We start from the raw sequence: 24,014 nt of genomic DNA, 5'->3' as shown, positions 1-24,014 counted from the left end.
TGTGGCTAATAATATTACAGAATTTTACATTTTTCCTCAACCTCTTAGGTAGTTGAAACAAATGCTTTTTTTATTAATGGGTCATCTACTGGCAATTGTATTAATTGATGTAAATATTATTAAAGAGGCAACTCAGCTGGTGGTCCACAGGTTGTTATATTGATGGTTGTGTTCAGATATATGCTTAATTCAGTGTTAAAACCACATGTGTGGATGTGTTGCTCTATGCAGACTCCTTTGCTAGTTGTCTGCAAGTAGTTCAAAAGTTGGTGCTTCATAAAATCAAAGGACCTTGCAGCCAGCTCATGTGGTATGAAATTATTTTCTTGAGTCTCACAGCAACTTTACATTCTCTTGCAAGGTTATTGTGGACCACATCTTTGAGTTTTAGTTCATTCAGCTAGTTTGTGTTTGCATGCAATATTTCCTTTGCTGGTTTTTGAGGACCTCTTGTGCCACGCCTTGTTGCTGTGCTTAGTTAAGCCAGTTGAGCTGCTGGCAGGACCAAGCTTTGAACTGAACTCCTGATGGAGCAGGAGGTTGCAGGCTGGACCCAAAACTTTGACCTTTAACTTGAACAGCCCAGCTCCTCAGACAGTGACACTGGTGATGGTGTTCAGGATGAACAAAGATGGGGGTGTGTAAAGAGCAGAGTGGATCCTAGAGCCTGGAGCAGAGTGGATCCTAGAGCCTGGTTTGAACTGCTGTGCCTCAGTGTGTTTGGTCTCCAGAGCAGCATCTGCAGCCCCACAGGCAAAATGGGCAAAGAGCTGGGAAAGATTTCTTAGATGAGACTTAAACACCCGAGAGTGCCTGTTAGAAGCACAAAAGTTGTACATGAACCTCAGCATCTGGAAGTCTTTATTCAAGTCCATCAGCTTATGGATATCCTGAAAATTGTAGATAACAGTGTCATGTTAAGGTGAGGTAGAGCCTTGTAGTAGTATTTCTGTCTGTTTTGAAATAATTTGAAAGTTATTGTCTGATAATGTCAAGTGATCAGTCTTGGAAGTTCTGGAGCAAATGAAATGATTTCTCAGAAGCTGAGGTGCCAGTGAGTCTAATGTATGACAAACAGCAGCCGTAATTCAGTTTTATTAGGCTTGGCAACATAACACCTCTACAACTAAGCTGAAGGGGCATTTGATTTAAGCATAATACTCTAAGTATTAGCATATAAAAGAAGGTTCAAAGAGAGAGGATGCTGTAGAGTGTGTTTCCAGGAAGTTAAATGTCCATAACACCTTCTTTCCTTGCTGCTTCCTGTCTTCTTAATCCTGTCACTGCCAGTGAATGCGACTGCTGAGCAGAACTGGATGAACGTGCAGACTTGAGAGCTGCACAGGCCTAACCAGTTGCTAAGCTTTCTCTCTGGCATACTCTAACAATGCTTTTCTTTCAGGCTTACTCTGTTTAATTTTGTACTGTGGTAAAAGGAGGCTTTCTGGTTAGACTAATTTACCATTATTTTCTCTAGCATTGCACAGACTTGCATATTTGTTTTGTTTGTCTCATAAGATGTCTGATATTAAACCAGTTTTAGTTTTTCCAGATCTGAGATAAGCATGTATTGAAATGCATGCTCAGTCAATGAAAGGAGCACCCTGATATACTGTAAACTTCTGGATGGGAAAATGTCCTTAAAAGAAGGATATAGACTTTATGTAAATGTGTCATTGTCCTTTCCAGTCAGTACAGAAAGGTTGTCTGGTGCAATTTTCTGGTGACCTGTTTCTAATTAGCATGCAAATTAACTGCTTGGTGCTGGAAATCAGGATTGCAAATACAAAGTGCTAATATGCGTTAGGCTGGGAAATCCCCGGCATCTGTTAAAGCTCCAGCACTGTCTGTCTGCCTTGTGTTTGCTGCTGCCTGCAGAGCGGTTCCCTCTGGAGAAAGCTACGGCAACCTGCTGTCAGACGGCTCCTTTGTCTCACTTTAAAGAGAACAGGTTTTAATTTTGTGATGCCGATGCTTATTGCCTCACGCAGGGAGTCGTTTGAGTGTACTTCCAGCCCTGGTTCACCAAAACGGGCTGTCTGAAAACAGTCACGATGAGCTACTTCAGTTACTTCCCCAGAGGAACTGCAGTGTTTAATGAAATAACTTACTTCTTTGTACTAGTGTTACAAGTGCCAACTAAATGAAGAAATTAGCATATTTATTAGTGCTTGTCATCACTTAAATTTGGGTTTTCATTAAATGCAGCTGTATGATTTTATATTTAGAAAGTGACTTTGATCTAACAGGTAGAGATGATTAATTTAGTAAAGGTCTGGTCAAAAGAAGGGTTGTACATTTCTCCTTGAAGCATCTGTTATTTTCATGCTGCAAGACATCTTATTTTTCCTCTTCAGCATTTTTGTGACAACATTACCTGCTACCAATGATTCTAACAGCTGATTTAGTAACACATTTGGCACAAGCTGTATAAGGTACAATAAAACTCCACTTGATTTTTGCATCACAGCTTGTTTCTAGTGCTGGCAGTTGAGAGAAACCTTTTGCGCAAACTGGGCAAATTTCAAGTGGAAAAATGAAGCAAAAAAGTGCTTAAAACCCCTTTTTTATCAAAATGCAGCTAAAACTTAAGCTTTGTAAGAGACTGTCAACAGAATTTGGTCTATTTTTAAGTGGAGGAAAAATCACTTTTAGTTGTGTAAGTCAGTTCAAAGAGTTAACAAATGTTTTGTTTGCAGACTCAGCTGTCTGAATTCTCCCAAAGCAGGTTGTTATCCTATTTCTTGTGAGCTGGCTCTGGCAGAAACAGTGGGAGTGTGTGTAGTCAGTCCTAATCTGCCCCATCCCAAGTATCCCTAAACTGCACCAGTAGAGGTGTCTGGAAGTGAATCTGTCAGAAATTTTGTACTATCAAGGTGGGGCAAAGTAGTAACAAAATCACTTTTGTAAAAAAAATGTAGCTCAGATTAGCATGGAGGCTGTTAATGAGCGGAAGTAAAAAGAAAGACTTTTGAAAAAAACAGCATGAATTACTTTTTGATTCAGGGGTGTTCTTGCTTAGACTGTACTTTGTTTTTTAGGAGATGCTATAAATCTGCCTGAGAAGAGTTAAAGCATTTCAGCATTGCACTGTGGTGCTGCTCTGTAAAGCCTGAACACCACACACCTTTTCTGGCTCTCCTGTCTTTACAGTGCAAAGCCTCACTCTGCTAATCCTGCTTCCACTGAAACTTTAAATAGAAGATGAGGAAGAGGGATCAAGTCTTCAGTTCGAATAATTGATGGATTAACTCCGATTTGCTTATCTCAGAGGGCAGTAAGAACTGGCTTCCAGTGGTGAGCCCCACCTGCATTAGTAGGATCTTGCTTGTCCTGACAAAGTTTCCTGCTGCACAGTCATCAAAGGAGGCAGGCTTCCAGAAATGTGTGGGAAACTACATTAAAGCATTTCAGCACACTGCCTGTCGGCACTTTGCACTGTGGTGCTGCTCTGAACACCACACACCTTTTCTGGCTCTCCTGTCTTTACAGTGCAAAGCCTCACTCTGCTAATCCTGCTTCCACTGAAACTTTAAATAGAAGATGAGGAAGAGGGATCAAGTCTTCAGTTCGAATAATTGATGGATTAACTCCGATTTGCTTATCTCAGAGGGCAGTAAGAACTGGCTTCCAGTGGTGAGCCCCACCTGCATTAGTAGGATCTTGCTTGTCCTGACAAAGTTTCCTGCTGCACAGTCATCAAAGGAGGCAGGCTTCCAGAAATGTGTGGGAAACTACCTGGGTGTTTTAGAGGGTGTCTTACTCCAAAAAGTCAGCAAACTTAGTGCCAGGTCTGTGCAATTGTTTTTGTAGGGAAATTTCCTATTCCAGGTGTGTGATAATTCCATGCTGAATCTTGTCCTCCAGTTCTGAAGTTGAACTGAGTACTTGTGGTAGCTTGCTGAGTTAAAAGTAACAGCTAGTTTCCCCTTAGACCAGGCAAAGCATCTTGCATCCACCTCCCCCTTTCCTAAAAACAAGCCACAATTAATCTTGGTTTCCAGAAGCGTTTTTTATTTATGGAGTTGCAGAGCTCTCATTTGCCGACTGCTGGTTGCATGTTCATCAGGTTATCCTTGTTCAGCACTTCACTAGGAATGGGAGGCCTGGAGTCAGTGAAGGACAGATCACTGGAAAGCATGAGAGAAAAAGATATGTTTCAATTATTCTTTATCTTCCCAGTTTTGTGTTGCAAGAACAAGTGGAGCAGCTTGATTTTCCGTCAGCAGTTGTCTTTTTGTGCAGTAGCAGCTGGTTGCTTGAGGAAGTAGGACTATAGTTTCTGCAACAGGGTAGCATTGCTTGTTCTCAGAGAAGCAGCTTTGCAAGTTGCAATGAGCTGAATCTTCAGATATCTTAAATTACTTGCAAATGTGTGAATCTGTGGGAAACTACAGATCTAGTGCTTGTGGTAACAGGCCTGGGAGCTTAGTCAGAGCAGAACAGCCTTTCTGGCAGTGATTTAAGTTGGATTTGGTGTAAGGGCCTCCCTTGTGGTTGTTGCATGTTTCTGAGAATTTGGTGGTTGCCTGCAAAATGTTGGGTTTGAAAGTCTTGTGCCCTAAAATGTAATGATAAATATAACTGATGAGGAACAAATCAGCTTTTTGGCCACGCAGTACATTTAGCACAGGAAGGTGTGTGCAGAGCAGTGAAGACTTCAGAATAAGTCCTGAAACACATTAATCCACAATTCACTCTCATTTCTCATCCAATTTGCCTGAAGAATTGGCAGTCACTTTGGCACTCTGGGCCTCCTTTTTTTTATTTATTTATAAATATTACTCTGTTTAGAGTCAGACAAGCTGTTTTGTCAGCCTGTAACTGTAATTTCCTCTCAGGTTTGTGATCTTTGATTTCTTAGGGTAAGAGCTGCTTCCAGGACTTGAGATAATAAAGAGATTTTTCTTCCTAGATTCTAGCCTGCTTTCAGGTTGAGCTGGGCCTGGGGATTGTTTTTGAAGGAACAGGTTCATGGTGGCTCAGGATGATCCACCTTAATACTGCACTTACCCTGTGCCATCCTTTCCCCCAGCAGCACTCACCCTGGCAGCTGTTGTGTGTGAAATCATCTCGGTGGAAAGCAGGAAACCAGCAGAAAACTCCTTACAGAAGTTTGTAAGGATAAGTAAGGAGAGTGGTTTGAGGATATTTTTGATCCTCCCTCACCAACTGCTTCATGTTATAATTCACCAACTATTCAGTTGTTTCCTGAGTTCTGACAGACTTCACTTTACGTGTAAAGCACCAGAGACCTTTTGCTTTGTAACACAGATGCAGTGGAAAGCTCTGTACCACTGGACAGGGTTAGATGGACATTTAATTGTATTGCACCTCTGTGCATTGTGAACCTTCTGCTGCTGCTTGCCAAATGTGGGTGACAGTGGGATGTCAGTGCTTCAGCAGCTTGAGAGGTGTGAAGATGATGGGCTTGTCAAGTGCTCTGCCAAGCAATTGTACCACCTTGGTTGTGTAATACTCTTGAGTGTTTTATAGTGAATTTAATTGTTTTGAGGTTTGTCTGGGAAAAAAAAAATTCTTGTGCATAAATAGATGAAAATTAAAGTTATTTCACAGTATTGTCTTCTTGACCTCTGTGTTTAGGCTGGTTTGGTAATTTCTTAGATTATCCATTATAAAAATATCCTTGTTAATCTGGTTGCCTCAGGTAATCTGGTAGATGCTACGTGATAGTCAGAAATGTAAACCTGAATCTCCTAAATTCAATTTTGCAGGCTTCAGGAAGCCTGAAAATGTTACTTTTGGAATGCCTGGGTTGTGATTAAATGAAAATTGTCTGATCATGGCAGTTCTTAATTTGCTGTAAGGCTTTTCTGTCCTTGCTTCTTGTTTTGGAGGGCAAAGAGGATGGAGGTAATGTATTGCTATGTGCTGTAGTCTGGGCAAAGAGCACTGAACCACGCGTGTTGATGCCAAGCCTGGCACTCACCAGGAGCTGCATATTTTAAAATGTAGCTGATAAAAATGCATACAAAGGAAAGGAAAAATCTTTAAATGACCTTTACAAGCCTAGACTATTCCATGATTCTATGATCTTGCTCTCACTGTGTAAAGTCATCTCTCTTCCTTATTGTGCCATCTGAGTTCAAAGGGAGTTTGTATAAGATTTTGTGTGATAACTTTCTAATTATTGGAGGATTGGAAAACCCCTAAGGGGCTGTCTCTGAATGCTGAATAGGTGCTGTAGAAGATTTTGCTCTTGAATTCCTTCTCCATCTGCTCTTGTTTTTTTTTAGATGCCTCAAACTCTTGTTGTGTCCCATTGGAATTCTTACCCAAGTGATTCCATTGCACTGTTGAATGCTCACTTTTAGTATATATTTTGCTTAGATTAATTTTCACTAAAAATGTAAAAGTAAAATCATAAGTGTCTACTAAGAGGTAGTATCTGTTCTTGTTGTGCCAGGTATTCTTTCTTCATACACATTTATCAGGCATGCTTCTACTTCTTGATATCATTTGGAAATATCTGACTTCTTTTTGAAGGAGATCTATTTGATAAATGTCATACCTCTGGTGTTCTGGGGTTTATCTCTCCTTAAAAACTGCCTTGGAGCAATTGTATGTCCATCATCTACTCTGTATTGTGTGATGATCCTAAAATGCAGAGATAAATTAATAATCTGATGGGTACATTTTAAAGTTTTATTTTACGTTTGCATGGAGATTGACAAGGTTTTCCAGGCATCGGATTTGTTTCTCACCCTGAACAAGAACTCCTCAAGGCTATTTAAAGACATCTCAGGAGACCAAAGCAGGTGGTTTTGGTTGCAATGTTTTGGTTGAATGCCTGTGCTCACGGCATTCAGATCTCACCTTGCTCTGAAAGTTGTGCTGTCCCAACAAGTTCTTCTTATCATGCAGATAGGAATCTGCATGCAAGGGATTGGAAGGCTCACATGGGGTGGAAAACTGCTTACCCGAGAGTAGTGCTGTTGCCTCTTCCCCTGAATGTCCCCAGAAGTATGCCACTGCCTTTTTGTGGAGGTGCAAACCACATCAGCTCTGTGTGCCACTTGGATAAGAGCATATCAAATTCTTTAAGTCGCATTCTCAAGTATTATCTGTTGGGGAAACATCTTTATTTTGCTCATTGGTTAGGACAAAATAATTTTCCCACATTATGGAGTTCTTCAGTGAGGATTGTCTGAGCTTTACCATCAACTTACTGGAACTAATCCTGAAAACTCGGTATTGCCTGTTGGGCATTTCTCTGCCTTTAGAGACCGGACATTTGCAGCCGTGTTTATTTCTTCAGCCACCACCACGCTTCACAAGTTCTGTGCCTTGCTTGAGTGTGTATCTTCAAGTAGTTTAATAGTTTGTGACTGTTGAAGCCATCACCATTGGCCAGAGACTAGAATGAAGTGTTTTAATAGTATTGAGTATTAATTATTGCTGACTGACTGCTTAAACTTTGAAGTTTTCTTTTGGACAGAATAGGAAATTCTGTTATAGCAAGAGGACAGCACAGTACTGCCTGAGAACTCATCTGCAGCCCTTCTAGCCTGCTCCAGATTTTAGGTCTTTATTCCTGAGCTGTGTAATTGATTTTATTGTTTGTCAGGAATAATGGTGAGAAAGAATAACCAGCTGTTTCTAGAGCAGTTGAATTGTTGATTTAATTCCTGTGTTTTGACAGGTGAGAATTGTTCAGCAGTGATGTTGGTGGTGGTCCTGTGCAGAGCGTTGTGCCTTGTGTTGGTACAGAGCTGTGGCAGTGATGAGCTTATTGCTGTTCTCCCCTCTGCCTCTCTCCCCCATTATTTTCTTTCTATCGTTATTAGCAGAAAAGCTGTAGGTGTGCTCAGTCTTTTTAATTGCAGCTTGTCTTTATTCATAGCTTTTTAAGTAGGAGTTATGGAAACAGTAATTGGGAGGATTTGCAGGCAGGTGTCTGGCTCTCCTGCATCCTGGTAAGACATTTTTCTACTAATGTTGCTTTCCAGAAAGCTCTTGAAGCTCACTTCTAAAATCCAGCATCAAATGTGGCGCTCTTTTTCCTTTTTTTTTTTTTTTTTATTTTTTTTTTTAATTGCTCATCTGTGCAAAGCTAGTCAGCTATAATTTCTTTGGCTTGAGGGGAACTGATATTGACCTGGCTGCTTACCATGGTATCATTTTAAATCCCTTGAATTACCATTACAGTTCAGAATTTTCAAGCAAAGTGCTTGGTTTTATGGCTCTATCTAACTATTGAGTTGAGCAGTTCAAGCTCAAAAACCCTAGTGCTTTTTGGAAAGGAGCTCTCAAAACCACAAAATACATTTAAAGCCAAGCTTCTATGGCAGAGTAGACCAGTACCTATGGAGAAGTGTGCTGCAGCTCAGTGCTCTGCGCTTCTTCTGGGTAAAAGGTTAGCAACTTAAACGTGCAACTAACTTTGTGAAAAACTGCAGAGCTTCAAATAAGAAGATTTATGTACAATTTTCTTTATTTTTATCCTTTATGTAGTGAAATGAAGAGAGGTACTTGGTTTGGTCCTGCCAACAGGGCGTTTGCGTATTCTGAAGGCAAGCAGAATTTTTATTTGGTACTTCGTTACTAATCCCATGGACCAGTCTTAGCACTGGCTGTGAAGACTTATTCATCTTCATTTTTCTGTTGAACAAAATCAAAGCAAATTTATCCAGGGTTTGCTTTTCTTCTAGTTATATAAAGAAAATATTATGATTTATCCAGGTGAAAAGTTCTGTGGCTGTGTACAGCACCATGCTAGTCCTGTGCCTTTGAGCAAATTATACTCAAGCAAAGGTGGGAAAAAATACATTTAGTTGGCATTTCAAAAGCAGTCTCTTTAAATCACTCGTGGATTGCATCTGCCTTTCCCCTGTATTCCATACACAGATTCCTAAACAGCCAAAGTGTGCTATGTGCTATGAATCAGGCCTGCCAGTGGGTTGATGACTCATTTCCTTATTGGTGCAGATGTGTATAGTAAATGTTTCTGGATAACTCTTTTCGTATGAAATGTGTCTCCCCTGTGGGAAATGAACACACAGCAATAGCTTTCATTAGGTGTGCACAAAAACTTCATCCTGAAAAAAAAGCTCAAATGGCTTTTCTTGGTGAAGGAAAGGTTATCTTGGAGCAGTGGTTGAATCTTGGAAACTGCAGTGGTCCACTTGAGGGTTTTTCTTTTTTTTTTTTAAATCTTGCTTCTCTGTCCGTCTTCGAAACAAGCTGCCATTTATAGTAGCACAATTCTTTAGGTAAATGCTATAAGCATTTATTTAAGTTTCAGTAAGACTCCTTTTGAGTGGCATGTTCTACCTTTTGGCCAAGAAGGAGTGAAGCACTACCATATTTTTCACGTCAGTAAAGGCATTAGCACAGCAGGTTGGCTGAAAATTGTTTTAGATAAAATCTAGGTGTGTATTGCTGAAGTATAGCAGAAATGGGGTAGTAAAGTAAAATAAAGTGCATTAGCCATGTGGCACTGCTGGAGTCTCCAAGAAGAAAAATGGGATTTCTGGTTTGGTGCTGGTGCTGAAGTCTGTGACTGAGCACTGCACCTGGCAGCCCTGCTGTGAGTCACTGAGCCTGGCTGCCTTCTCTCGCCAAGACATTTATAACTTGGTCTAATGTTGTGATGTATAATCTGTTTGAATGCAGAATGCCTAATGATGTTGTGAATCAGCTGGTTTCATCTTGTCTTTCTGGTCTTTTTCTTGTCATGGCTCCTGCGAAAGGAGAACCAGACACTAGGGAAATCAATTTACCACAACAATTTGTGTGGCTCCCAGGCAGATTGATTTAAATAAGCAAGAAGCTTAGATTTGAATAATTTCAGTCTTGCTTGAACACTCTAGTAATCTTTCTAGAGCTTTCTAGTTTGGTGATACTATTTTGCAGCTAATCTTAGCTTTTATTGCTAAGCTTGGTATGTTTCCTGACTAAATTGATATGATCTGTAATTATTTAAATGCTTGCATGTTAATGTTTCTATCTTTTTTAATAATGTTTTAAAATGGCAAGCCATTATCTACTGAATTACTTCTCCATGTGTTAAGCTGCTTTTGGATAGAAATGGGAAACTTAATTAAAATGCAGAAGATGAATATTGTTAAAGTAGAACTAAAAGTATTCAAATACTGGATCAGAAGAGTTGTTTTACATGGAAAAATGCTTAATACATCAATCTAGCTGTCCTGGTCATTGTGACCTTTGAGGCTTGAGAACAAGGAATTTTTTTAAAAATTTCTTAATTACTAGAAAAAATACTCTTCTCAGTTCCTGTTCAGAGCCTCATCTTCAAGGCATTGATGTGAAGCAGTTGTAATTGGGAATCTGTTTTGTCTGCACCTGTGGAAAGGGCTCACTCATTTGTCAGAAGCTGGCAATGAGCTCACGGAGCAGAAGAAGGGTTGCCCTGGAAGTGTGTTAGCAGGTTCCCAAGTAGTGTATTTATGGCTTCAAGAGCAGAAACACTCCCTGTGAGTCTCTTGTCACAGAGCAGTCCTCCAGCATCCTCATGCATTTTCAATTTGGTACACCTTGCCCAGTCTAGTGGATTGATGGTACTATGCTTCAGATGGACTTGGTGGTTGTATTGGGTCTCCAGTGCAAGGAGAAAGTACTCAAATTCTGGTTGCTTGTGCTTCCTTGAATTTCTTCTGTTTCTTGGTCCTAGGCAGGTGGTAGGTACCTCTCTATGACTAAGGCTTCAGTTGGCTTGTCCTCACCAGTGTTTTTTTGTCTGATCCAGAATACATGTATCTAAAATTCATTTTACTGAGGCCAATGGCAAAAATGGTAACTAGAGCTGTTAAATTGTGGGTACAACAGGATGGACACTGCCTTAAAGAGCGTTTCAGAACTTTCTGTTGAGTGGCTTCTAATTTTATTTATAAAGGATGGTAAGTTGCAAAATTGATGGTAGGTTGTTTTCAGCTATTATATGGGAAATGCTGCTCAGAACTGCCTTCTGAAGTGCAGGGTACCCTAGGGAGCAGGGTTTATTTTGGATGTGCATCTCCTGGGCAGCCCTTCCTGTACGGGAAGAACTTGAAGTGGAAGCGGGGCATTGTGCTCTTCCTAGGACTCCCTAAAAATAGCCTTCAGATCTTTCCTGCTGAGTTCAGCGGGTGATGGTGAGAATCCAGCAAGACAGATCTCATGGGGGAAACTCATCCAGGGTTGGAGAAGTCCTCTGGACTGCTAAGGCAGTGTCCTGATTCTCTGTTGCAGAGTGGTGCTGCTTGCAAGCTGCTGTTGAGGACTGTGCTGTAGACCTTAATATGTGTTAGCCCTTTGTGCTTATTTGCTTATTCCCACTGTGTACAAGCACAGTGTTGTTCCTTAAGTGAATTTATCTTGGCCTCTTTAGTTTAATGGACTGCTTTCTTTTGAAGCAGAAAGTTTTCAACTGAGAAGTTTCTTTGGAAAAATTGGAGAATGAATAACGTAGCAAGTCAGGCTTTTTTCTGGCATGGGGTGGTCTCTTAAAGTATTTTAAAATCCTGGCTTCTGGCCATTATTAGTGGTGTCAGCTCAAGAGCTTGTGTGGCTTTTGACTTGACATGGCTCTGCTCAGCTCCCATGTTATGTTTGTCATTATGAACTTACACTGGGACGTGTCCTGTCAGTGTTTTCATTGCTGTCACCATAGCCTTGGGGAGCCTCAAGTTGCCATTGGATTCTCTCAGCAGCTGTGCAATACCTACGGCTTTTCCTGTGAGCTTGTGAATGTTGTGATAAAGAAAGGATGGGCTCTGCTGAGGAAGGGTGGTGGCTGGCCCTAGTCATTGAGCATTTGTCAGGTTTTTTTTCATGTTTGAATAGTCAATTTGTGATCAAATTGACACAGGGGATGAGAGAGTCAGTGATTGTAGTTAGGGTTTAAGTGAGAGAAGAATTGAAACAGTTTATTTTAACAGCAGGGAGTTTCCCTGCTCGGGACTCGTGTTCTTCACCTGTTTCTCACTGCAGTGAAGAAGCCAGTGATGTGCTGGGCCCCTGCAGATCTTCTGAAGAAAATTTCAGTGTTATATTTCAAATCCAGCTGTTAGGAGTGTCTGCACTGGCTGTACTCAAGATGCTCCTGCTTTTGAGGGAGACTTCCCCATCACATTTCATCTCACAGGCAGGGTCCAGGAGACTTTGTACTTTCAGGAAATCTCTTGCAGTGTAATAGCACTGGAAAGCTGGTATGTAGGGTCCCTTGTAAATCCCGTCCCTCTTGTTGGCATTGCCAGATAACAAAACTGATGTTGAATATTGCATGGGAATTCTGGGCGACGTACACCATGCAGAAGATTAAAATAGTCCTGTTCTCATGACAGCCAAGGACTAGTGCTGGGTGTTGTGTAAGAACCTACACAGGCCTGTTCATCCATGTGTAATGTAATATCCATCATGTTTTGGAAGTAGTGATATTAAATGTAATTGTTCCTCTCACCACTGTCCTGAAGGAAGAAGGGAAGACTTCAAAATAAAATTGTTCTTCTTGTGGTTTGTGGTTAAGGCTGAAGTGGCTTCTCTGAGGCATTTGATTTTTATTGCCTCTAAACAGAATAGCTGGCAGGAGTTAAAAATAGCAGAGTCTGCTTCCCACCTGTTTGGATGCTCGTCTTATTTTGGTTTGGAGGTGGAATGTATGAATGTAAATGGTTAGGATTAAAGCAGTGCTGCTCGTGTCCCTGAGCACGGGCAGGAGATGCTTGTGGCGCCTTGGTGAGGATGGGCGCCTGATTGATGTGACACATGTGCCTTGCTGGAAGAGGGGGAGGAAAATGCTCCTGGGGAGGGATGCTTGGGAGCAATTTATGGCTTTCAGTGTGGAAAATTGGAGTCATGAGCCCGCATGTTGAATAACAAGGACAAATATGAATATTGGCTGGTGGAGTCTTTAGAGCATTGTCCACTCTGCTGAATGAAGCAACAGCCCTTGGCAGGAGAGCCTGGTACTGGTTAGAGGTGCTCTCCAGCAATGATGGTGTAATGGAGCTGTCACCAAAGGGGGGGATGTCAGTGCTTCTTGGCTTTGCCCTGCATCACAGCACTCCCTCCGCTGGGCTGTGGGAGTGGGCTGATGAGTAAGCAGCGTTTGCTCTGAAACCTGCACTTTTCTGCTTTGGTACATGGAGCTTTTGGTGTGCACTGTTTTCTTAGCTCCTGTACAAAGCTAGTTTGCAAAGGATTTATCTGGTTCTGGGCCATGTGCAGCCAAAACACGATTCTCTGAAGAACAAAGCATGGTTAGAACACAGTTTTAGTCTTAGGAGACTGGGCTTTACCACTCATGTATAACAGCCTTTTATTTTGTGTCAAACTGAATATTGCTTGTGAACTCTTAGTGACTTTTTGGAAGCTTTCTATGAAGTTAAGCTCAACTTGGGGTACTATAGAGTATATACTGTCAAAAGATGTGGAGTCTCTGTATAGAGAATATGTCATAGAATTTTACTTACAAAGATTATGAACATGTTTGATAAAAGCTCTTCATTAGCTGTTGCACTGAAATTATTTTTTGAGACCTTCATTTCTTGGCTCATTTGTCCTCTGCATCACCAGCGGGTGCAGTGCAGTACTGCCAATACTCATGCTATTGATTTTGCCTCTATTGAAATACTATAAAGTTTATCTGGGATGTTTCTGGTGGGATTAAGGCAGAATGCCATCCAAAAAAGCTGTTTGAATGCCAAGTTGTCTCTGCATAGCTTGTGGACTGCTTGATGCTGCAGGTGGAGATGCCACTGTGCTTCTCAGTAAACTCAGTGGTGCGGGGAGGACTCTTCCATAATCCCTTCTGTACCTGGCAGAAAACTTTAAAGTGACAAACAGTTTTCTGTTGGTTTGCTGAGTTTTGGATGGTGCAGTGAGCTTGAGTCAACTACAGGGGTGAGGAAGACAACAGTCTCCCTGTCAGCTCGGTTGGTGGGATAACAGCTCTCCTTCCCTTCTCCTTTCATCCTCCCTTTTGACTCTACTAGCATCCTTGCATGCCCTTTGGTCTCTGAAGCTTTTGCTGGCATTGTGAGAGAGCTTTCCAGGAGCAAATCCTGAAACCTCCTGGCAGGATCTGCAGCTCAGTGTCGGTGCTATGCTTAGCAGCAGAGCTCTGTTGTGGAGGAGTGTTGTGGGAAACATTATATCTGGTAGCAGTGCTGCCAAACTTAGGTGGCAAACCCATAATTTCAAGGTCTGTCTTGTTCCACAACTCATTGGGACTGCTTGGAAAGCCTTTGAGAGGAGGAAGAGAGGGGACTAAGAGAACAACCAAACATCTGGTGCAAATTTGCTTTGATTGTGCTGACTGTTGGAATATGCTCTGATGTGTCGATCTGTGTTGAAAGGAGAAAGGCTGAGAGGGCTCAGGGGCTTTAGATCCCCTATGCAGGGAGGCAGAAGCAGCAGGGACAAGAATAGATTGTATGAGAAGGCTGTGGCACTTCCAGCACAGAGCAGCTGTGTAGCCTTTGAGCACCCACCCTGCAGCTTTGCAGGGTGGGAGCAGCCAGCTCAGAGAAAGTGGTTTGCTGGTAAGAGCCAGCAAAGAGACTTGCCTGGTCAGACAAATCTGTGTTTCCTTAAAATTTCATCTTGGTCTGTGGTCACTTCTGATGCACCAGAGTTAAAGCCTGAACATTTTCTGTGCTTTTCCTGCCTTTGGTATTTGGCCATGGAGGAATCTCTGCTGTGCAGGAAAGGTACACAGCCTGCTGAGGACCTTGCTTAATGTCAAATGTGAAACAAGCAAAACCACTTTCGACTTCTATCAAAGCTACAACAGAAAGAGTAGGACTTGCTGAGCTTTCTTGGTGTTTGAAGCAGGTACTGAACAGTGGATCCTCAAAGTATTAGGGGACAAGGCCTGCTTCATCCTTGTCTCCTTTTTGTGTGGCTGCTGAGCCAGAAGGACACACATGTTGTGCTGGGGTTTTTGATGTTGCTTTGTGTTATCTTTTCTGAATAAGTGTACTTACCTTAATAGTGTCATACCCCTGGAGGATAAAAAATGTCAGCAAAGGTGGAAAAGTTTGTGGAACGTAGAATTCAGTTAAAACAGTTTAAAGAAGTAGTAGAATTTGATGTTTGGGGTGGTGTGCCACTTGTGCTGTGTGTATGTTGGATGACTAAAGAAATTGCTGCTAATGCTGATAGTTTGTTTTTTATGCACAAAGTTCTGTGTATGTTTTGGTGTTTGTGTATAACTTGGGCTAATACATTTGCATAACTAGTAACACCCAACCAATGTGGACATAATTATTTGGGTAAATGATTTGCTGCATTGCAGTCTTAAACTCTGTTTGTAACTGGAAAAAATTATTTATATGAAATAAGCAAAGTATATGGAAGCTAGGAGCATACAGCTTTGGTGCATGATATATCCACAGTTACCATGCTTTAAAGTGGCTCTTTTCAAAGCATGGATGGTAAATATAAAGTGTTTTTGCTGACATGACAACACGGGGTTTGTTTTTAGTACTAAGAGTTCACTGGCATTAGAGAGTATTTCAAGCTTGGCTTAACAAGTTTAACTTTCATTGCTTACTAAATGTATAATTAAGTTACAACATCTTCTCATCTGTTTTGAACTTAAATTATCACTGGTTTTAACTTTCCTATCACACATGACTTTTTCAGGATTGCAGGATGTGTGAAAATGGTTTACTGTAGCCATATGCTTCTTGGCTCAGAACTCCAGGATGTTTCAGTAGGTTTGAAGCATGGGTGGTTGTGTGATGTGTGGTTTTTCTTTTACAAAAGCTGTGTTGATTCTTGCCTAGACTACTCTATCTCCTCATGTTTCCAGAAATTCTTCTGCAGAATATTTTCTAGTGGTTGCATTGGAAAGGGATCACGTTTGCAGGAGGGTGGCTCCACCAGATGTCTCCTTGATCCCTGACTTGCATCTGGCCTGTGCTGTTTCCAGGTGTCCAGCAAGTCTACCTAGTTTGATACCTGAGGATTGAATCACTTTATTGTGAGTTTGCTGTCCTGGCTGGGTGTGTTTGCTGTGAAGAGATGGCTGTTATCTGTGGGAGGGACATAGCTAAGAAGCCACTGTCCCTTTATCAGCTCCCTGGCCTCCTCCTTAGATGCTTCTAGGTCAGCAGGCCCACTCTACCATTTCTCTACAGATCCTCGTGATAAATATATTTGTTAGATCAAAGTGAAAAAACCAAAACAAGAGCTGCCTGCACCGTGTGTCTGTGTGCACCATCCTCTGTAGTATAATTGACTGTGTGACAGTGCAGTAAGCTGGGTACCACCTGCAGTTTGGCTTCTGACTTCTGTCTACCCTCTCTTTCATAGGATTGTAACTGCTTTCAGTAACATCTTTTACTAATTGACTTGTTTGAGGCTTTTTCAATCTTCCTGAATTTAGGAAGAGAACATCTACTGGGTTCTTCCCATCCATAAGCCAATTGCTTTTTTATTTTGCTGTTTTGATCCATGTTGGTTCTCGATGGCTTTTGCCTGAGCAGGCCCAGAGTTTGTTGTCTTCAGTGTCTGAAGATTATCCATAGTTAGTATTTGAGATATGTCTGGTTCTTGCTTTTCAACAAGTTAACTATTATTCTTGCCTTAAAAGAATATTGGAAATGTCTGCCATCGTCCCCATAAGAATAGTGAAAATTTCTGATGTTATCCCATCTTCTGCTCTCAGGAGGGATTAAATTCTGGGAATTAAGGCACTTGAGCAGTTGACTTCATACTCTTTCATTTACATGATTTCTGCAAGGAAGCAAAGGAATCTTAATGCTGGAGATCTAAAACAATTCCTGCAGAGTTTTCCCAAGACCTTGACTTTCACAGAGCTGTAGAACATTTTGGGTTGGAAGGGACCTTAAAGGTCATCTCATTTCAACCTCCTGTCGTGGGAAGGGATACCTTCTACTAGACCAGGTTGCTCCAAGCCTCATCCAACCTGTGCTTGAGCACTTCCAGGGACAGGTCATTCTCAGCTTCTTGGGGCAACCAGCCTCACCATTCTCATCTGTATCAGTTGATCAGGATACTTAGTTTGCCTCTCAAAATCCCATGGTGTGACTTATTTTTCCTTGGGATGTGATGCAGTAAGACCAAATCAAGTGTGTTTTGTATACCCAGCTGGAAGGGGCTCCGAGTCACTGAGGGAGTGGCTGTAACTGCACCCCCAGCAGTGTGCTGTGCACTGGGTGGTGATGCCTGACTCTGGTTCAGTCACCATTTCCTGTTCCTTTGGCTCCCAGCACGATGATGGTCCATTTCTGCTGCTAAAGCACCAGCACCTGGTGGCCCTTTGGGGCTGGGTCATGGTGGTGGGCTGCTCACCTTGCTGTATCGTTTTGACCTAGTTTTATACTGTTGCCAAAGCAGAGAGATTTAGAGAAGGATGGATGACTGCCATGGTTTTCTTCAGTGAGCTGAGATCTGGTGGATGGGAAAAGGCACTTTTAAACACAACAGTGTTGACAACTTCAGTTTGTTTGGTGGTGACAGGACTTCGCACAAACCTTTGAATTTTTCTGTGGAGTTCATAACACTAATGCAGTGTGATTTGTGGCTGTTGTTTGTGGTTGTATGGAATAAAATGCTTTTTCTGTTCAGGTTTTCTTATATGTGGTACTTGCTCAAAAGTCTGCTTTCCCAGGGAGGTAGGAAGTGGTGTTCGTACTCTGGAATGTGAGTGTTAGTGCGTGAAGGAGTTTGGAGAACTCAGAGAACTGTAAAGGGAGGCAATATATTCCCACTGAGGTTGCTAAACAGCAAAAGCTTCTGTGAGCCCAGAGGCACGCACATTTTCTGTAAAGGCTGTTTTTAATCCTTCCATTTGGAGATGTATGAGGAGTCCTTCTCTCTTGCTAATCAGGGGAACGTCCTTGCCATCAGCTTTCTCTCCTAAAATGCCTTGACTAGCATGTGGTGCTGGTCTAGGCTGCTCTCTTCCTTCCCCTTGCCCTGAGGGTCTTCTGAGCATCCGTGTTCCACAAGCTCACCATATGGGACTGACACAATGCAGCTTTTCTTGCTCTTCAACTTCCCTAAGTGATAATTTGAAACTCACTTTTTTTCATGACTCTTACTGCTTATAGTTCTGAAACTGCTCATTTGGAAGGTTTCTTGGGTGGATGTTGTGGACAGAGGGCCACAGGCAGAACATGTGTTGGTTGCACTGGGGTATTTTTCTTCCCTTTCCTCAAACTCAGCCCTTCAGTTTAACAGACAGAAATGGAAAGGATTGTTTTTCTTGTGTTGTTTCACTGAAATAGGGAGAAGCAGGTCAGCATTGCATGGACCCACCTCTCCAACACTTCAAGTGATAAGAAGGAAGAAGGATCACAGCTCTTAGCTAGCAGGGGGTCATCTTGTTCCATATTGAAAGGATTGTTGGCTAGATAATACACTTTACATGTTTAAGTACTGAGCTGTGAGTGAATGCAGTACTAAAGCTTAGTTAAGGTCCTAGTTAAGTTTTATTGGTCTTCTCAGAAGAATAAGGCTAGATTTTGTTTCACAGAGCTGAGTTTTGCTACAGAGCATAGGGAAGTCTGGTATTTCAATGTGTAACATTTTATTGTTGTGTATTTCAAGAAAAGCTTGTTTAATCCTCTCAAGTCAGTGAGAACAGGTATCTTATCTTTTTGGGCTCATCTTTCCAGAAAAACCCCAAAGGTTTAATCTTTGGTGGATCTGAAGCAAAGGTTACCAGGTTGGAGGGTGCAAAAATAATTGAAGTGACCCTGAAGAGTTTTGTGGGAGTGCTCTCTGACCCTTACAAATTCTCCTGCCTGCAAATGTGTGAGGAAGTCCTGTCCTCTATAGCAGAATTCCAGTGCTAGCCTATATATTTTTATAAAGAAACTGTCCTTGACTAAAAGGCTGAGACAGCAGTTTCAGTGGGGGGTACTTGGCCTCCCAGCTTTTGAAAGTAGTCTAAAACCTTCATCTGTTGCTGAAGGGTGTGGGATGAGTGCCGAAAATTAAAGAAAGTACACTTTGTAAGTCACAGTAGTGTTGGTCTTAGAGGCTGCTGTAAAATAAAGCAATTTGGGTGGCATCTTACTTTTCAGTTGAAAGAATCAGCTCTGCAGTTTGAGGATAACTAACAGACATCTGCTAGTCTTTTAAAAACAGTTGATATCCAAATTTTCAGATTTATAATTACTTTGGGAGATAGAGTTTTAGATCATGTCAGTCTGACCAAACTGCAATTAATTACTGTAATCCTTCAGGTACCATTTTTTATGTTCAAAGCGGAGAGGTGATTTCTGCCACTTACTGCTATGAAAAATAAAAGTGCTTTAGTTAATAATGGCTGTAATTAAGAGCTTGGAAATGTTTTCCAGGCTTGCTTTTTTCCTCATAAACTTGTATTCATGTTCCCCAAAGCACCAATGGTACAAGTGTTGGTGTAGCAGATTGTGCAGCAGCAAATGTTGCACTGAAAAGCTGTGCTTGCTTCCAGAACTGCTGAAATGCTGGTTCTCTGATGTCAGATCCCTGAGCTCTAACATCTTAGTGTCAATGATGTGTTTAAGCTTAGAGTGGTTTTGTGTCTTGTGGCTCTTAAAGCGTGTCTGGCATCTTAAGTATCAGTAGAAGCAAAGACTTTGTGAGTCAGGGTTGACTTTCCTGTGGGTGTGACAGCCAGGTGATTTTGTCCTGTCTTTGTGCTGTTCTGCTGTGGAGAGGAGATAGGAGTTTGTATGATTAACTTTTTTCAAGCGACTCTTCATTGTGAGAGCTACTCAGGCTGAAAGGAGAATGGGATGGTTTGCACTCAGAGTTCTTTCCAAAGGAACTCCCCAGGAGAATATAGTGAATATTTTGAAATGATGTATGAATATTGGATGTCACCAGTTTCTCACAGTTGAAAGTATAAATCTTGGGGCTGCTTTGAACCAGCTCTTTTATGTACGACTGAAAGAAAAGATGTTACTTCTCAAATGGGGCATATGAACATTTCAGTCTGGGGGAGGGGGGCAAGTCCTACCATTCTCCTTCAGTTGTGTGCACCAAACTAATTTTTCTCTAAAATCCTGCTCCTACTTCTTTCCCTCAGGTGCTTTTTTGCCTTCTTAGTTTGGGCAATTGTGGCAGATGCCAGTACATTCATTATGTTTTTGTAGTGTCTACATAAATGCTGCTACTCTTGTGCTTTTGTTCTGTTAATACACCGTAGTGTCTAAGGTACCTGTTCGTTTTTTGGTAATTAGGTATCATCACTCTTGTGATTCAGATTTTAAAATTTCGTGTCAATTATGTCAAGTTGTTTATTGCAGTGGAAAAGAGCTGACAGTATTTTAGTTTCAAAAGTTTAGACTCTTCTCTGTTAAATGCATCACATTGGTAGTAAATTGACACTCCTTTTCTTTCTCTTTTCAGCCAGATAATGAAATCTCTTCAGACTGCAATCATGTAAGTATTGCTGTGTTTATTCACTCTCTAGCTATGGCATTTGCACCTCCTATCCGTTGTGAACCTGAGGTATTTTGCATCATTTGGTACTTTGCAAAGGCTATTAATCACAACACATTTGGGTTTCTGTACTGACCTTTGAAGGAAGAACACAAGGTGACTTCTTTATCCCAGTATAACCACATTGGTCTTAATGGAGACTTCAGAGTGGAACATTTTTAAGAGCTTTATAAACTGTACTTCTGTATCAGGGGAGGATAGCAGACGTCTTTCCTGTTTTATAATTGGGGGGTGGATCCCGTGAGTTACTGGGAGCAATGTGATGTGCTCCTTTTAGGAAAGATGTGAGCAGTACTGAATTTAAACTCTTAATTTCAGCTGTTGACACCTTCTGTATTACTTTCACAGCTGCTAAATTCTTAGACTAGTTGGAAAATGCTGTGGGGGTGTGATATTTAGAGGCAGTTTGAGACACTTGGCTGGTTTTAGAACAGATTTCCTCTCAGTACTGTGTTTAACAGTGAGCAAACTATTAGCCAGTTTTTGAGCTGTCAAGCTGACACTTCAAATCCCAAGACTCTCAAAAAAAAAAGATAAAATTCATTGCTGAGGTTGGTATTAGGTTTCTTTTGGTTTTTCTCGTTTCTATTCTGGCAGTGTACACCATATCAAGATCCTTAATTGCTTGGTTAGCCCTGAACACAGACAGACAAGTGCATGCCTCAGTGACAGTCTTGATTTTGGATGCTGGAGAAGCATGTATTTTGTTTTATTATTGGAAGATATATTCCAGAGATGAAGCCCAGTCATGCTGTACAACCAGTAATTTCCAACTGTGTTTATAAATTAACCTTTAGCACTGCCTGACTTCGTTGGCAGCTGTAATTCTCTGTTGTGCAGGGTTGGATCAGATGAAGGGCACAACATGTTTCTGTTTAAGTCTTTTTGAAAAAGAGAAAACTCCAGTAATTAAAATGTATCTGCCTGACATTTAAATGTGCCGGCTAAAATTACCTGAATGAAGAAGAAATTGAGAATTTTAGAAGTCAAAGTTGGATCTTTCTTTTGCTAGATTAAGTGATGGCATCTCTGCTTCAAATGTTGTGTGGATGTGGATTGTGGAAGCCATTCACAAATAGGAACTGTAGGCTAAGTCTCATTTTCTCAGGTGGAAATTTAAGGGAGGTGATAAAAAACTAGACCACAGAGAGATTGTCTCTTGTCCAAATGTTTTCTTTGCCTCTCTCTGCAGTACAATTGCTGATCATCCCCTGGAAAATACAGCCTAGTGCTAAAATCAGGAGTTCTAAGCTGCAAGTTTAACCTTCTTTCTGTTCGTGGGAAGGTTCATTTGGAGAGCATCACATTTTGAGACTCTCCAAAATGTGAGAGTACAAATGCAGAGATGTATTCTCATCTTGTGTCCTCATTCTTGTACTTCCAGTTCTGTCTGGGAGAGACCTACAGTGCTCTTTGCAAGGACAGGTTCCCCGTTCATTCATTTTTACCTACTAAACCTCATGTTTACAATTTACTCCATCTGTAACACCCTGGTTTACCATCACCTCCTTTTTTAACTTTCCACAGCTCCAAAACCATAAGAGGTGTGGAAGGTGGTGCAGTTATGCTGATTCTGATTTTGGTTCTCTCTCCGTGCTTTCACCTTTCTGGAGTGGGTGTAAAACTTGTGTAGAGCATGTGATTGTTTTCCCACTGTTTTGTGTACAATTGAAATGTAAAAGTTTGACCAAATTTTATCTTTTTGATATTAATTTATCATGAAGGCAGAGTTTTTAAAATGAATTTTTACAACTTCTTAATCTTTAAGTTAATGAAAAATGTTTAAATGCAACTTAAGTTCCTGGAAAAACAGATGATCTAATAGAGCAATCAGGCAATGCTTCAGCTATTAATGTGTTGAAGTTTCATGACCCTACCCTGTATTTTTACTTTATGGTGCCTCAGGAGGACATCTGGGATGTGTGTATGTATCTACAGGGTGTGACTTGCCCAAGACTGATTTTTGTACAATGATCCTGTGCATTGAGGCTCCTTCATGAGCTCATTGCTGGCTCCTGGAAGAACAGTCGTCCTTTCAGAGGCATTTTTGCAGTCTTAAGTTCTAATGTATTGTTTTGCTTTGCAAGAGTGAACCTCCTGTAGATTTGAAATATGTCTGCATCCAAAAAGTTGTCTGGTCATAACCCTCACAGAAGGATCAAGCTGCTTTGTCTCCTGCCTTTTTTTGCCAGGTTTTTATGAGGTTTTCAGCATGACATCTGTCATATTGAGGATTTAATTTGTTCAGTTCACTTCCATCAGACACACCATGGCACACAAAGGTGTGGTGGGCTAAAGGTGTTGCTAAGTATGCAGCAGGTAGCAAGTTAAACCTTTCATTGTTTTATCCTCTCAGTTATGAATTATTCTTAATTTGTTATCTTTGCTTTTAGTGAGTCAGCTCATGACCTTGCAGAGATTTCTGACAGCCTGAATTTGTTCAGTATGAGAAAATTATTGCAGAAATGAAGGGACAAAATGTTGTCAGGGAGACTTATTATTGATCAGTTCACTGTAGAAGGATGATGATAGAGATCGGGTATAAATGATGTTTCATTGTTTTCTGAAGCAAAATATTTGTTATTCTCCATGGAAAACTCTTAAACTCCCTTTCTGCTTTCTCTGTAGCTCTTATGGAACTACAAGCTGAACCTGACTACAGATCCAAAGTTTGAATCTGTGGCCAGAGAAGTCTGCAAGTCCACTATTGCTGAGGTAAGCTGGGGGAAGGCATGGCTGCTTTTGTGGCATTGAGGCTTTTCTGTTTCTTTGTGAATTAATAGCTAATTCACTAATTAATAGCGAATTAATGTGTGAATAATGACTTGGGAAAGCTCTAATATCATATACCAAATTTGTACCTGTAATTAATTCATCCTCCTTGCTGAAGAAGCCAGGTACCTTAGTGGTACCAGGCAAAGGGATGGGAGAAAGAAATGCTGAACTAGCAACCCACCAGCTCCTATCAGACCTTTTGTCAGAAATCGCTTGTGAATTGGATTTGTCCCCTCTTTATCATATGTTTGACATTTGTAAGAGTGTTGTTGGAGCAGGGCTTCTGCTAAATTTAACATAAGGCTGGTTTTGGACTGTGTCTTGCTAGCAGAAGGGGTAAGCACGCAGACATCAAATGATGATCAGCTTGAGGGGTTTTTCCAAGTTTTAAATGGTGGTTACTCCAAGGAGACCATGTTAGGAACTTTTTTAGGTTGTGCTAGGAGTTTGTGCTCTGTGTCTCAGGCATCCACTCACCTCGGTACAGCTTCAGAGATGACTTGATCTATCATTTCTTTCCTTGTGCTCAAGCTCTTGAGGCTGTGAGCTTATGCAGGAGCTAGCTGAGCTGAGATCTCTTTCCCTGTTTGTGGTGGTTTTCAGCTAGACTTCAGAGAAACAGTGGAAGCAAGGCTCTCTGCAGCTGTGCAGGCTTCAGCTGACTTAATTCAGTCACTAAGCCATGCTCTCAAAACCATGGTTTGTATATCCACCAATGTAATGTGACCTAGCCATAAACTTGCATTTTAAAAAAACATTTATTCTGCTCTAGTGTAAGTTGTTTGGTGTAAGGGGAGATCAAAAAAATA

At 41.2% G+C, this 24,014-nt stretch overlaps 1 protein-coding gene across 1 annotated transcript in view; it reads left to right on the top strand.

Annotated features, from left to right (window-relative positions):
- The window catches only part of GLG1 (golgi glycoprotein 1), an 83,523-nt gene that overhangs the window by 18,086 nt on the left and 41,423 nt on the right, over positions 1-24,014 (top strand). The window contains exons 2-3 of the mRNA XM_041458593.1: positions 20,338-20,370; positions 23,059-23,145. Of these exons, the coding sequence (XP_041314527.1) occupies positions 20,338-20,370; positions 23,059-23,145 (120 nt within the window). The remainder of the gene's footprint in view (positions 1-20,337; positions 20,371-23,058; positions 23,146-24,014) is intronic.

Source organism: Pyrgilauda ruficollis, unplaced genomic scaffold, assembly GCF_017590135.1.
Source record: "Pyrgilauda ruficollis isolate IOZ18807 unplaced genomic scaffold, ASM1759013v1 scaffold13, whole genome shotgun sequence".
Classification (NCBI taxonomy): domain Eukaryota; kingdom Metazoa; phylum Chordata; class Aves; order Passeriformes; family Passeridae; genus Pyrgilauda; species Pyrgilauda ruficollis.
Note: the sequence above shows the minus strand (reverse complement) of the source record. Positions and strands in the feature narration are given on the sequence as shown.